Source organism: Periophthalmus magnuspinnatus, chromosome 2, assembly GCF_009829125.3.
Source record: "Periophthalmus magnuspinnatus isolate fPerMag1 chromosome 2, fPerMag1.2.pri, whole genome shotgun sequence".
NCBI classification, from domain to species: Eukaryota; Metazoa; Chordata; class Actinopteri; order Gobiiformes; family Gobiidae; genus Periophthalmus; species Periophthalmus magnuspinnatus.
The window spans coordinates 8,232,453-8,246,783 of record NC_047127.1 but is presented as its reverse complement, the minus strand read 5'-3'; the positions used below and the strand labels follow the sequence as shown (position 1 = coordinate 8,246,783).

The 14,331-nt window shown below is 37.9% G+C and overlaps 1 protein-coding gene across 1 annotated transcript in view; it reads left to right on the top strand.

The window, feature by feature from the left end:
* The first annotated feature begins 3,969 nt into the window (after nucleotides 1-3,969).
* The window catches only part of stk11ip (serine/threonine kinase 11 interacting protein), a 49,171-nt gene continuing 38,809 nt past the window's right edge, over nucleotides 3,970-14,331 (top strand). Inside the window, exons 1-16 of the mRNA XM_055228391.1 lie at nucleotides 3,970-4,060; nucleotides 4,190-4,257; nucleotides 4,852-5,054; nucleotides 5,811-5,885; nucleotides 5,966-6,061; nucleotides 6,148-6,255; nucleotides 7,821-7,892; nucleotides 7,968-8,097; nucleotides 8,784-8,887; nucleotides 9,524-9,613; nucleotides 10,070-10,111; nucleotides 10,243-10,404; nucleotides 10,492-10,570; nucleotides 11,402-11,848; nucleotides 12,348-12,556; nucleotides 12,870-12,977. Of these exons, the coding sequence (XP_055084366.1) occupies nucleotides 4,191-4,257; nucleotides 4,852-5,054; nucleotides 5,811-5,885; nucleotides 5,966-6,061; nucleotides 6,148-6,255; nucleotides 7,821-7,892; nucleotides 7,968-8,097; nucleotides 8,784-8,887; nucleotides 9,524-9,613; nucleotides 10,070-10,111; nucleotides 10,243-10,404; nucleotides 10,492-10,570; nucleotides 11,402-11,848; nucleotides 12,348-12,556; nucleotides 12,870-12,977 (1,992 nt within the window). The 5' untranslated portion in view covers nucleotides 3,970-4,060; nucleotide 4,190. The remainder of the gene's footprint in view (nucleotides 4,061-4,189; nucleotides 4,258-4,851; nucleotides 5,055-5,810; nucleotides 5,886-5,965; nucleotides 6,062-6,147; nucleotides 6,256-7,820; nucleotides 7,893-7,967; nucleotides 8,098-8,783; nucleotides 8,888-9,523; nucleotides 9,614-10,069; nucleotides 10,112-10,242; nucleotides 10,405-10,491; nucleotides 10,571-11,401; nucleotides 11,849-12,347; nucleotides 12,557-12,869; nucleotides 12,978-14,331) is intronic.

Sequence of the window (14,331 nt, the reverse complement as noted above, 5' to 3'; positions counted from 1 at the left end):
ATGAAATATACAGAGAAGAAGTCTACTCTAGTTAAAATGTGTGTAGCAGTAGCAGTAGTAGTAATAGTAGTAGTTGTAGTGGGGAATGTAGTAGTAGCCGTAGTAGTAGTAATGGGTAGTAGTATCAGAGCAGGCAGGTTCAGCATGGTGGAATACTCAGGGATGTGGCTGTGTTTTCAACTTCGTAGTAGTAGTAGTAGTAGTAGTAGTAGTAAGTCTCACAAAGCAAGAAAGTGCAGTTTAGTGAAGTGTAAAGAGAAGAAGCTTAACATTCTTATAATAGTAAAGGGGGGAAGTAGTAGTATGAGCAGCAATAATAATGACAGTAGTAGTAGTAGTAGTAGTGTCAGAGCAGGGAGAAGTAACATGGTGGTAGTAATAGTAGTAGTTGCGTACATTGTGTGTACAAATTGGAATAGACTGGGAATAAACCAGAAATAGAACCAAGCCAATCCTATACATCAGGACTAATGTGAGCTCAAACCAGGATCAAACCAGGACAAGGTGAACACAGTATCTTTATAAGGCTTTTATTCAGATGGGGCAGGCAAAATACTTATTCTTGTTGACTGTTTTCTTGCTGTGGTATATGGACCTTGTCACTACATTTGGCCTGTATGATTGTTTATGCCTCGTATTAGCACTCGAGAAGCTATATCTACATAGAATTGTGTAACAGTTTATGTACTTCCACTGTATTTGCTCTTCTTTCTTTGTAATATATTGGCAGTGAATGGATTTTAACATATTCCTTTTTCAGACCAAGGTTTAGTTTGTCTTTAAACCGGGACAAGGGGGCTTTTTTACTCTCACACACCTGGGATAGTGTTCTGAAGAAGTCGAACTGCAGATGGCGCTGTCGTCCTACATCCACTTGTAGGAAGACAGCGCCAAAACCTGTTTAAATCGGCTGACCAATCACATCACAGCATCACTTGAGCACTCTGAGGAAGAGCGCTAATGAGCAGTCGAATCAAAGTAAACCTTGGTCTGAAAAAAGAATTAAAATGTTCAAAATCTAGTAAAATGCATTAACGGAAAACCAGATAAAATTCATTCGACTGGTAGTGAATAGAGTTTACCCTACGATTTAATTTGGTCTAATATACCTCAGTTATGTAAAAATGTTACTTGTGAGATTTTTTTTTCATTTTCATATCTGGCCATATAATGTGATGCATATATCTATTGCGTAACACTTTATAATAACTACAATTGAATTAGTCTTAATAATGCCCGAACAACAATTGACAAGTAGCAAATAGTTTATTAATGAATGATTCAGGCTTGGTTCATTAATCCCTGCACTCCTAACCCTTTATTTAAGCAGACTAGTGACTAAGCCTAATCATTCTTAAAGAGGGAATATTACGCAGAATTGATTTAGCAGCTTTCGACCATGTTATAACATTGTTCCGTCATCAAAAACATGCCTGAAGAGGTTTTAGATCTCATCCATACATGTCTGAATATTTTAGCAATCTCTCCTGGTCCCTATTTGAACCCTCGTTACGGTTAGCTGTACGATTCTCTGCAAAGCTCCGCCCACAAGCCTACGTCACACATGCTTCCATATTACAGTTCTCCATAAAAATGCAAAAATATGATATAAAACTGCACAGAACAACTTGAAAAACCTGATGCGATAGTGTGGTAGTTTCATTAGTGGATTGCAATGGGATCGCGCTCTAAAGGGGGAGTGACTTAACCCGGGAGCAAAGGGAGGCGGGGCTTAGAGTGTTAATGAAATTGACACTTATTAAACATGTTAATACATTGTTTTCGGCGAGTATGGCATTTTCAAAACAATAAAAGGTAACTAAATATGCAAAAAATGTTATGTGTTAACGGTTAATACGCCATAGAAGTAAAATACCCCCCTCTCTCTTTAAGAAACTGTTTGTTCACTATGAGGTAAATCTTTGTCCATGCTTTAGTAAGATTCATTTAGGGGTAGCGTTATAAAGTGGTACCATTTGTTAAAAGTATAATTGACCCTTGCATTATGTACTATTACCATAACCATTCCCACATGTTGGCTACTTTCTGGCTGATCTATAAACATGGTGCTTCATTACAAACATAGAACAGCTTGTATGCTCACTCAGCTCGCTAACCATACGCACCGCTCTAACTGATGAGATGATGTCGCTCTATGGAAATGTTTACCAAACTGCAGTACATAAGACCCAACATGGAGAGACCAACAGCGGTGCCACGGAAAATACTTATATGTGTGTTTGTTTACTGCCTAGCAACAAGTGATGCACTGCCCAAATTAGGAACGTTTTATTTGCCCATGCTAATCTCTGTTGAGTGTAATGGACTGGGGATTTTTCCAATAAATAAATGAAAACATATCCGATGTGGTACTTAGTTTGGGTGATAAGGTTACAGAAGGCAAATGAGGCATGGAAATTAGTAGCTTTAGTAGGCCTATATTTGCTGTGTAGTAGTATTGTTACGGTACAAACATTTGAAACTCGATTTTGATATTAAAGGGTAGACTTGATACTCAATACCGATTCCGATATCACCATGATAATGAAAAAACACTCTTTATTTAGGCAATAGAATGTAATTTTCAGCATTAATGCATAGTATTTTCTTTTATATTTCTATGTGTGCTTATATCTGTGTAATCCCTCAGTTGTCCATGTAGGTTCCATAGTGATGCATGGGTGTACACTAGTCTATTTGGTCTTATACTTGTTCTGATACAGCTCAAGATTATTCTAAAGCTATTCAAGAAAGGTTTGTTTGTGTTCTGTGAATGTGACTTTTTAGTGTTGATACATGCTCAAATGAATATCTAGTTTTGATACTAGTTGTACTATCTGATTTTTGGTGCTTTCGCCCGAGGATTAGCCCATTGTGCATGTTTTAGGTTAATAAGGAAAACCAGAGTACCAAAAGGAAAACATGATTAGCACATCCAATAACTGCACAAATGAATGAACGTAGCCTGGGCTCATACAGTAAAAAAAAAAAAAGCTACTACAATCACAAATGAACCAGGGTCATAAATACCTTAACCTGCAAGTAGAGACACATACAAGTTTTTCTCATTCTCAGTTTATGGACAGGTGAAAGCTCAGAACCTCCAGAATTCACTCACTGAGCTGCAGAGGCTGCACTAGCACTGATTCATGATTGGCTGCAGGTGCTGGGCTTTATGTAGAGACCATTCAGTAGAGAGAGTCCTTTTAGGTTTAAACCAACTGAATTTCAGCTCTGGAACTGGAATCGGAACACCAAATTATAACACCAGCTGTCGTGGTCTGTTGTGAAAATGAATATCCACCCTGCTAATACTTCACTCATCTATATTTTATGCAGAATTACAGTTGACATGTTTGCAATACACCACACCCGAAGATAATTATTCTGTTTATTTCACACTGATTAAAATCACATTAATGATCTATTTATCTGAAAATTGCAATAAAAAGTAAAGCCCATATTACTTAACATGCTATATAAATAAATAAAGATAAATAAATCAAATAAAAAGATTATATATATATATATATATATATATATATATATATATATATATATATATATATATATATATATATATATATATATATATATATATATATATATATATATATATATATATATATATAATTTTTTATATTTCAAAGTCATCAGTTTAAAATGATGCTTGTGTCTGGCGCCATCTAGTGTTCGGATAGTGAAACACCGGCTTAAATCAAATGAATTAATGCTGTAGTAAAACGTGAAAAAATGTTGAAAATTACCCCAAAATTAAAGCATTGCGTAATTGTGAGATACAATAACATTTTAATGAAGCACAAACATAAATTTTATTTCATTGTCACTTGCGAAATTATTATTTGACACACCCGGGCCACTGTACAGCTCTCAACCCGCTCGTGTCACGTGGGTATAAAAATGTCAACATTGCCTTGCGCCGTGTTTTGACAAATTATCATACGATTTTCACGATTATTTACCTAAAAACACGCGTTAAATGTGTACGTAGCCTTAAATATTGATGTTAGACGTTTAGATAAGGACTGTCACTGCGCAGGTACGAGGTTTAAGGAGGGTTTGACAGGCTAGCAGTAGGTTAGCCTTAGCCCAAATAAAATTAAAAGTGAAACAAGTGTCGATTGGCATGTTTTGCGTAGTATTTATTTGTTTATTCTACTTATTGCAGAATGGCGGTGTCTCAGTCTGGACTCTCTCCACTTGTCCTCAGTTTGGCCAAGCTCCTTCGAAATGATGGTAACTTCTCTCTTTTTTATGTATCTATTTTTGTATGGGGAAAAATAAAGTGTTAGATGAGATGATCTTATTGTTGTAGTTGCAGTTTAGTTTAATTTCATGTTCTTTTGCCCTGCCTGTTTTAATTCTTGCAAAATCATTGTTTTAAGTGCAGGGCACATCCCTGTCCTGTTAAACATGGTTTAAGATGAAGCTTCAGATGTGGTTTATGGCTGGTTTGCCTTACTTAAAATCTAGTGTTTGTTGATGTATGCACATATTTAGAGATAAGAACTGATGAGCAGGGAAGAGTAGGTGGAACTAACTTAATAGATATGATATCTTTGAGTGTCCTGAAAGGCACTGTTTAAAAATATACCTTGAAAAACATGCCTTCTGTTATTATGATATTCACAAAAACAGCAAGCCATTGGATAGCCCTGAATCTTTACTCTGATCACATATTTATGTTCAACTAAGCGATCTCTCATTGGGCCATTAATAATATTTATTTTGAGTGCCCACATGTAGTTAAGAAAAAGTTTTTATTTTTGTTTTTCCAAGAGCACATTCTACTTATTTCACTGATTGGTACACCCGTAACCTTGTGCGCAGGTGACTTGGTTCTGGACGGTAGCAGCACCCTGACCCTCACGGCCCCCACCCTCGGGCAGCTGACCCGTCTGTTTGAGCAGTACTTGTTGTCTCGCAGTCAGCAGCATGGCTTCCTGGCTCTGCCCTCTCATCCTGCAGACACCGCCTCCCTGCTTCAGCTACAGTTCCTCTTTGACGTGCTGCAAAAGACGGTCTCACTCAAGGTACTTCCATGTTCTTGCCTCTTGTGACCACAAATCAAGACTCTGTTGATTCACAGTGCATGACTAAAATAGGAACTGAATGGCTTGTTCTCTACACATTATTATTATTATTATTATTATTATTATTATTATTATTATTATTATTATCACATTTTTATATCTTTTTATTAGAAGTATTTTCAAGTTGTTAATAACTGATCAAATAGTTTTGATTTGGTAACCCCTCAGCCTTCAGTTTGTGTAATTTAAGGCCACAGCGTGTAACCTTTAGTATTACAAGTATACAATTTTGACTGTTTTTATTGCACTGAAAAATTTTGAAAAACATGTGTCCTTACTGCGAGTGGGCTTGCATCTCCACAAACCTGACTCTTATTTAATCTTCCACAGTATGACATAAAATGCATCTATGTCCATGGTGAATCTTCTGAAGTATAGTTTTAGCTTTTTATTACCATGGACTCATGCAGGTGATGTGCCCTCTCCAGAAAGTTACATATTGTACCTTTAAATGTGGTCTGAGCAGATACTGTGCTTTGTTGTGGAAAAACAGTGAAGTATTCACTTTGTCAAGTACTTTTTTTTTCAAAAACATGTTTTAGTGTATACCATTAAATGTAGCTCATTACTAGTCACCTCCGTGTTTATATATTGTCTGATATAATTTTTGTGAAACATGTTCAAAGTCTATGGAAGCTCAGTCCTTGTTTCTTAATTAAATTATCAATAATAATGGATTTCCTTTGTTTTTGACAGATCATTAACCCTCCAGATACAAGACTACAGTCTGTAGTGAAGATTTTCCCTTTTAAATCATTAAAGATTTTAGAGGTAAGACATTGTCCATAGTGCCCTTTAGCAATACATTTGTAACATTAATTTAGTATATTGTATTATGTGTTTCCTTTCAGATCAAACGAATACCGCCGCATTGTCTTGAAGGCCTTCGAGGAGTCTACTCCCAGTTAGAAGTGTTCATCTGCTCCAAAAGTGTCAGTTTATTAGAGGTAATATTATCTTTTATATTTCATGAGTTATATTATCTTTAGTTTAGTTCAATTAGAATTAAAATTATTGTCTCTTCCTTCTCCAGGAGCTGCTGTCTTTATGTGGAGGAGACCTGAGCTCAGCGTTGCCCTGGCTGGAACTGCACACGCTCAACTTCAGCTACAACTCTATCATCTGCCTCGACCAGTCACTTGTGAGAAAGTTTTATTAACACAACTCAGTTAAACATACCATAGGCAACCCTCTTCACATTAAGAATGAAAAAATGCAAGGTATGTGTAATGCCGTGTTGTGGAACATTACAAGCAAAGTAATGACATCTCTATGGAGACAAGCAGATGACATGGCTCTCCACCAGAAAAGTTACCTAGTGTGCCCAGAGGTTATAATAGACTTTTCCTTTGCCGATCCTGTTGGCCATCAGACTTTGGAAATCCCAGCCATTCAGCTGTAAATGAATGAAAATGCTCTCCTGACATTTATCAATAACATGCACATGCTCTGATGAAGGCGTAAAACAAACCACGTTGAGCATCGGGAGTTATTACTGCCTCTGCAGCGCAGGAACTATTTTTGTTTGCCTTTATTTGACTAGGAGAACTTCACTGAGATGAAAAATCTCTTTTCCAAGAGCCCTCTAGCCAATATTATTTGTTTATTTTTGGGATGAAGTTGAACTTGGTGCACAAGCATGAAAGAGACAACTATTTACACAAAACATAAGTGCTTTATTGAGTAGTTTTGTGTTGATATTAATGCCACATCATTCATCAGATGTAAGACAGATGCGGCCCGTTGGCCCTAGACACAAAGTTTACACACTTGTATCTATCATTCACCCTTAATAATATCCAGTTGCCAAATGATTCCTTCAGTTATCTTTGTGTAATAACTTATACAGCAGAGAGCTAAAGGCAGAACCCCCCTCGCTATCTTTTCATTTCGAGCCAGGTCATCTGTGATGTCCTGTGCATAATTGGAGGATATCCTCCTGCTGTCTCCAAAACCTATGTGTGCAAGAGATGCATTTACTTTCGAACAACATAAAAGTCCTTTAAAGGCAGAAGAGCATGAGCAGAAAGTCACTTAAAAGAAACCAAACAAACCCAGATCGCTTCACCTTGGATCTTTGGCTCTTTCAGAGCATCTCAGATTCCCAGGGAAACTCCCGTAAACATTGATACACGGAAAGTTTCCTGTCAAACCCAATTCCCACTGTTTTAACAGTTATTTATAACATTAACACCACTATCAACACATTCATATAAAAAGTAAATGTACTTGTGGGTCACTGTTTCTTTGTAAAGTTGGACCGGAGGAGCAGAGAAGTAAAAGACGCCCAAGCATTAGTGGCTCTATAATGCATTCGGGCCAGTTGCTTTGTAAAAGAAAGAAAGAAATAATAATATTAATAATAATAATAATAATAATAATCATCATCATCATCATCATGATGGCTAATGTAACCTCTGAGTGCACTTTTAATAAAGTATAATAAAGTCTTTTATAAATATTACCCATTACCTGAATCACAACTAACTGACTAATACCAATTCCCACTTGCAATGAATATGTTGTTATAATGTGTTAAAAATAGCAAAGTCATATATTCCCAGCTTCCAGTAGAGTGTACTGTTCGGGAAAGACACATCACCAATGTTGCCTATATATGAATGTTCTGTTAATTTGCAAAGCTCTTTTTACACATTTGTTTGACTACATTAATTTCACCAATATTTCCTCCTATTTTTTCTGTAGAGTTTACTAAATGTTCTGAAATGCCTGGATGTGAGCCACAATAAGATCCAAGACTGCGCTGAATTCCTCAAGGTAATGTAACTGCCCTTTCCCATTCTACAAAATTATCTTCAATCAAAACCATTTAATCTTTGCGTTTGTCTTTAGCCTTTGAGCGAACTAGAACACCTAAACCTTGGCTACAACTGCCTACAGAGGGCGCCATTGCTCGGCCTAAGCGCGAGGGCCAAACTTCTCACCCTCATCCTCCGAAACAACCAACTGGAGACTATAAATGGTAACAGGCATGCTTGCTCTTGTTACTGCGCATCACAATTAAGAACTAGTACAAGTAATTTACCTGGTATTGATACTTTGCAACTGATCATCAACATTCTCTGGGGATGTGAAGCTAACTAAAAGCACTACTCTGTCTAAAGTTCTTTTACTCAAATTAGACTTAATCTGAGCTTCGTTTTAACACAATCTGACCAGAAAGCGCTGACTTGGTTTCAACTACAACAGGTGAGATGATTTGTGTGCTTAAACAAGTCTCTCACACTTAAAATTACAGTCACAGGCGAGCTAGCATTAGCCAATAGTATTTCAGTTGATCACATTTGCATTTTTGTTGAAAATCAAACACCTAAACAGGACCATGAACACTCGTAAATTTATATAGCTCACATACTTCTGAAAATTAGTTTTGTCTTTTTTCTTCGGTTTCTAAACTATCTTAAAACCTTTTGCCAGTTTTTTGCTAACGTGTGCCTTGTGTCACTATGGTAACTGCTGAACATTCCACCAGTAGAGATACATGTGGAACACCCCCAGCGTGATGTGACTGCAAAGTATCAATAGACAATAGGAGCTGAAAATAGAATACTTTTGTTTACACATACTTGGGTGGGTTTTGTTTTTGAATATGCCTGTGGTGTTGTTGTGGTTTTAATAATTGGCTTTAATATTTATATTTGTTTTTAGGCGTGGAGCAGTTGTCAGCCTTGCAACATTTAGACTTGGCTTATAACCTGCTACTGGAGCACGCCCAGCTGGCACCACTTTCTATGCTACACTGTCTACACACAGTTAAGACCAATTTTGTATTTTTAATTAAAGGTGCACTGTGTAGCTTTTCTGGTAGAGGGTATGTCACATTTTGTCACCATGGAGATGTTACAGCTTTGGCTAGAATGGTCCACAGTATGTCATGAAACACATCCATGTAGCATTTATTTTTAAAGCGGACCTTTTAGAGACTTTTTAGAGACTTTAATCATGTTATAGCTGTTTTCTGTCACATTTACCCTCTTGAAGTTGTATTTAGAGTGATTCACATTTACAGCGACCCAAAAGCTGCTCATATTTTGTACATTTTTGTTGCATATTTTAAAATGTGCAAATTATAGCATAATGATCCATGAGTGTCACAGATTATAACTATATAGCGGACACAAACCCAATATGTTTTCTTGAATAGAGGTGTTTTAATTGGTCAAAAATATCTTGAAAAACTTGTATTCCTGCTGTGAGTGGGGTCGCCTCTCCAGAGATCAGACTTGTAACTTGGTCTGGTGTAGCTTGCTTTAAGCCATACTGTGGAATATTCTTGGCAAAGCAATAATATATCCAAGGAGATAAGCAGATGTCATATCCTCTACCAGTACAGTTCCCAGTGCAGCTGTGTATATATTTTGTAATTAAAAACGTTTCTGTCTTTCAAGTTGAATCTCGAAGGGAATCCACTGTTTTACCAAAAGACACATCGCACCTGCACCGTGAGACACATGTCACCCAAAGCTGCTCATCTTAGAGTGAGTATCTCCAGTATAAAAATATTATTTCATTTGTACAATGCATTTTACTATTGCACCATAGTGTTAACCAAAGCGTGGGGATTGTACATTGAGATATTCACAAAAGTACTTGGGCCTGTACCTTTCCCTTCTTGTATGTATTGATTTATTTTAAAATGAAATACAAAATGAGACTTAGATTTGCATTTTATAAGGCATTTGTTGGATGAAAACTATAAAGAAGCAACTGTCAGAAACAAACTCTTTTTTTCAAACCTGAGACGTTGAATGAGAACCACATGGAAGCAGCTGCCTGTGACAGTTGATTCTCTGTTATGGTTCAAAAGTGCGAGAAGGGTCTAAGTGGGCAAAATCGGGCCTAGGATCTTTATTAGTAATAGATGGGTAATGTTTAGGTATTTTTTTTGTATAAAATACTACATTTATTAACTATTAATTATATATTTGTATTAGTTTAAGCTGGATGGTGTCAAGCTGTCCTCATCAGAGATATCCGTGAGTATTCTACATATATATTTGTTATTTCATGCCATATGCTATAGTATCTTTTATTCAAAAAAGTTGAAATATTTGCAAATTTTCTTCAATAAAATATAACAAACATTTCTCTTCTCTGTGTTGCTCAGGTTTTGCCAAAGCCTGGTCGTCTGATAGTCCAGAGCCAGTCCTTATTGTCCGTGGGCCCAGAGCGCAGCCTGGAGGGCTCCAGTGGGGCTGGAGAGCTCACGGACAGTGTGTCTGTGGGGGAGGGAGCAGCAGCCAACATGCGCAGACTCAGAAAGTCTAAGGTATGAACTGAAAGCTTTTATTTAAATAAATGTATTTTTAAATGATTGTAGTGTAATTGGTTTCCGTTTCATCCACACTTTTTGCAGAGTAAAGTGAGAGTGCGAAGAGCGAGCATCTCTGAACCCAGTGACACAGACTACGAGACCAAACCAGTACCAGCACAAAGTAGGTACTTTTTAAACTGTTCATAAGAAAGCAGTATTTGTGTATGTTTTATTTATGGCTTACAAGTGTTATTTTGTACAACACTGTACAATGCTCAGCCCACAAGCCCACGTCACCCATGATCCCACACGGCAATTTTCAAATATACAAAAGGAGCATATGAAACAAATAGAGACTAGAGCAAAGGGAGTGGAGGGTCCAAAATGAAACGTATTGATGTTGAAGTTGTTTTCAGCAAGTATAGTATTTTGAAAACAATAAAAGGTAACATGGTGATCTAAATGTGTTAGCTGTTAATACCCCACAGAAGTGTAATATTCCCTCTTTAAAAATGCTATTATAATATCATACATACTGTTATATTCTGGGGTTGACAGTGTCTCAGGTGGTAGAGCGACAATTCAAAAGAGTTAGAGGTCTGTATCCCACTTTATTCTATTTATACTAGAGTTTTTGTCCTTGGGCAAGAAACTCCATGCACCTTGCCTTAGTTAAAATGAGCAGAGGTGAGTAGAGTTGCCCAAAAGTCTAATGTACTGTACTAAATTGTACTGTTACTGCTTACTGCTACTCGAGTAATATATAAGAGTAAAGAGTAAAACTCTGGTCTGTGGCCCTCTATTAAAATGTTTGGACCCCCAATCTATGAACAATCTATAAACAAATGAAAAAACAGGTTCTCAGTTGATATTAAAAGTCCTTTATTAAACAAGTCTTGCTTAAGCATTTCATACATGGATAAAAAGATGCTAGGTGTCTTTCTGAAGAGCATATGACCTGATCCACTTTCTAATCTATAATCTGTCTATAATTCCATCTTGTCTTCCTCAGAAGTTGTCCTCCCACACCAGGAGGAGATCGAGCGCATGTCCAGCTTCAGAGAGCAGCTGGGAGAAGACTGGCTTCGCTACCAGCACCACCTGGACCAGGGACCACCTCTGACCACCACCATCACCACTGCTATGGACCACCAGAACCTCTCCAACGGCTTCTGCTCCTCCTCACCTCCTTGTCAACCCTCCCCTGTCCAAACACCACCACCTGCACCAGGGCTGGAAACTGAAGATCCTGTCTCACCTCTGCTGCCCTATCTTGGGGTAAAGATGGTGGTAGGCGGAGAGGAGGAGGAGGAGCAGGAGGAGATGGATACAGAGTCCACACTGCAGAGACAATCGGTGGAGGAGAGCCTGGAGGGAGCGAAGGAGGAGGTGTCAAGTAGGAAAGGTTCTGCCAGAAGTGAAGGGGGCAGAGAGGAAGAGGAGGAGGACAACCTGGGAGGTATTTAAATATAATCTGCTGAAGACATGTTCTGCAAAATTGACTTTCAGAGCCTTTAACCATGTTTTAGTTGTTTCCCTTTCTCATTTACCCTCTTGAAATTGTATTTGGAGTAATTCATGTTTGAGCAATTTTTAATCACTCATTTTCAAGACGCCATTTTGCCAAACAAACCCCGTTTTCACCTCCACTGGTACACACCCACAGCTCTGTACTTAATTTGTTCTTCAATTTTATTTTATTTTTTATTTTTTTGATACGCATAGGATTTGTCAGCGTTGCATTTTGGTACATATGAAAAAATATCCGTGGCTCACAAGCATGACGTGCACCTATCCATTGGAGTTGGCGATTGCTACACGGATGGGTGTTGAGATAATGTTTGTGATGACATTAGCTCCTATTGAGCACCGCAGTTTTCATCGGACTAGTTTCTTTTATTAAGATCCATCATGATTTTACGTAAAAACGTGCTCTCTTTTTTTAAACATTTTTGCAGTGGACCTGTGCCACCCCCTGCTGGTGGGTGTGCTGTCTGATGAAGAGGAGGATGAGGAGCAGAGGAGGAAGCAGAGCAGAGAGGTGTTCCTGCGCCTCAGGAGGGGTCTGCTACTGGAGGTGGATGTGCACAAGGGACAGGAGAGGTGCAGACTGGAGCTGGACAGTCTCACCAGAGTGGACACTACTGAGGCCACCTGGACACAAGCGGTAAATACTGACAACATATTGTATACTGTGTCTAACTGCATAAACACGTTTGTCAGAAAATCACACTTGTGTCCCAAACATAGTACCTGCAATTATATTTTCAATTCATTTAGTGTAATAATAGTTGGATTGTTCTCAAAATGTACACATTAAAGTTCACATTTTACCCTGAAAAATATGCATTCATACTGGGGTCACCTCTCCACAGATCTGACCTTTAACTTGTATTTGTTTTTCAGTTTCAATTATGTTCTTATTACAAGCTACTTTTTTTTTAATTGTAATTAAATTTGTCTACATTCTCTTGCCACAGGACTCTGCAAAACTCCCTGCTGTAGAGCTCCAGTTTGACTACATCAGCAAAGAGAAGCAGAGAAGACGCTACGTACTGCTCGACGACCACCCACAGGAGGCGCTGCAGGTAACATCAACCACAATCGCCTCTATTATTTTGGGGGACATTACAACATTTTGAAATCCCTATTGCTTAAAGGTCCTATATTACGCAAAATCGAGCTCTTTTGAGCTTCAAGTCATGTTAGAATGTTGTTATTTCATCAAAACCATACCTGGAGTTGCGTTGTCTTGTGTTTTGTTTTATTCACAAAAGTTTGCGTTATCCTTTATTAGTCTGTCTGCATCTCTAAAGATCAAAATGCTCTGTTCCACCTTGTGATGTCATGAAGCGGTAGTTTCAAGTTAGTGGAGATTTGCAATTCTCAGGCTGAAATTATCTAAATGATTCTAGTGAAGGTGTGTGGAGTTTAAAAACACATTGGAGCACTTCCTGTATTACCACATGACATCACAAGGTGGAACAGATTGTTTTCTGTTTGCGAGAAGAACTCAACCTAAATATGCAGGTTTGTGTGTTAAACATGTGTGAATGAAACAAAACACAATTGTGCCATCATTCTACCCCAAAGATGTTATTGTTAGTTGAACAGAGACATAAGATTAAAGGAGCTGTTCCTGATTTTTACGGTTTTAAAAACATTTAAAAAAAATAACTTGTTCACTCAGTGCTCCAAATCTATTAGTCATTTACCTTATGCGTTCTGACCATTCTTATTAATCACCGCAATGGCAAGTTTGTGAAAAAGATAATGAATAAGGTTCAACGTTTGTAGATATTTGTATATTTCTTTCAAAAACAGTGACTCTTCCGTAGAGTTACACAGACCCCTGCTCTTCATCTGAAATCATGACATCATCAAAATCTAGATCGTGAACACAACCTATTGATTTCAGTTTCAACAATTCACCATAAATTCACAATAACAACATCAACAATCGCCCATTGGACATACTTATGCTTTGCGGTGGGGTTTACGGCTCGACCTTTGACCCCTCTCCCCCAATCCCATGTCAACATTGTGCAGAACAGGCTGTACCATGTTTACTGCCTCTTTTATAGCCGTAGTCTTCTCACATTGTGCAACTTTCCGGAGCGTGCCAGATAGAACTTGAACACGGCAACATGCGGCCATGCCAATTCCTTAATGTGGAGCGCGTTTGTAGAGAGAACTTAAAGGTTTTCACAAAGACAAACAATAGGCAGGGCTGAGAGCAATTCTGGGAAGGTTACAGATTTTTCAAGCTACCCAGTAAAAATGTAATGTGTTCGTCAATAAAAGAGGAATTAAGAATAGCCAGGATGAAAACCATAGCTGCCTCCAACGATTACCAGTGTTATGGCTGCGAGGCGTCCCGGCTACAAAGTGCATTTTTATGGATTTGGTACTTGACAAAAATATAGCTTTAGTGTAGACCGT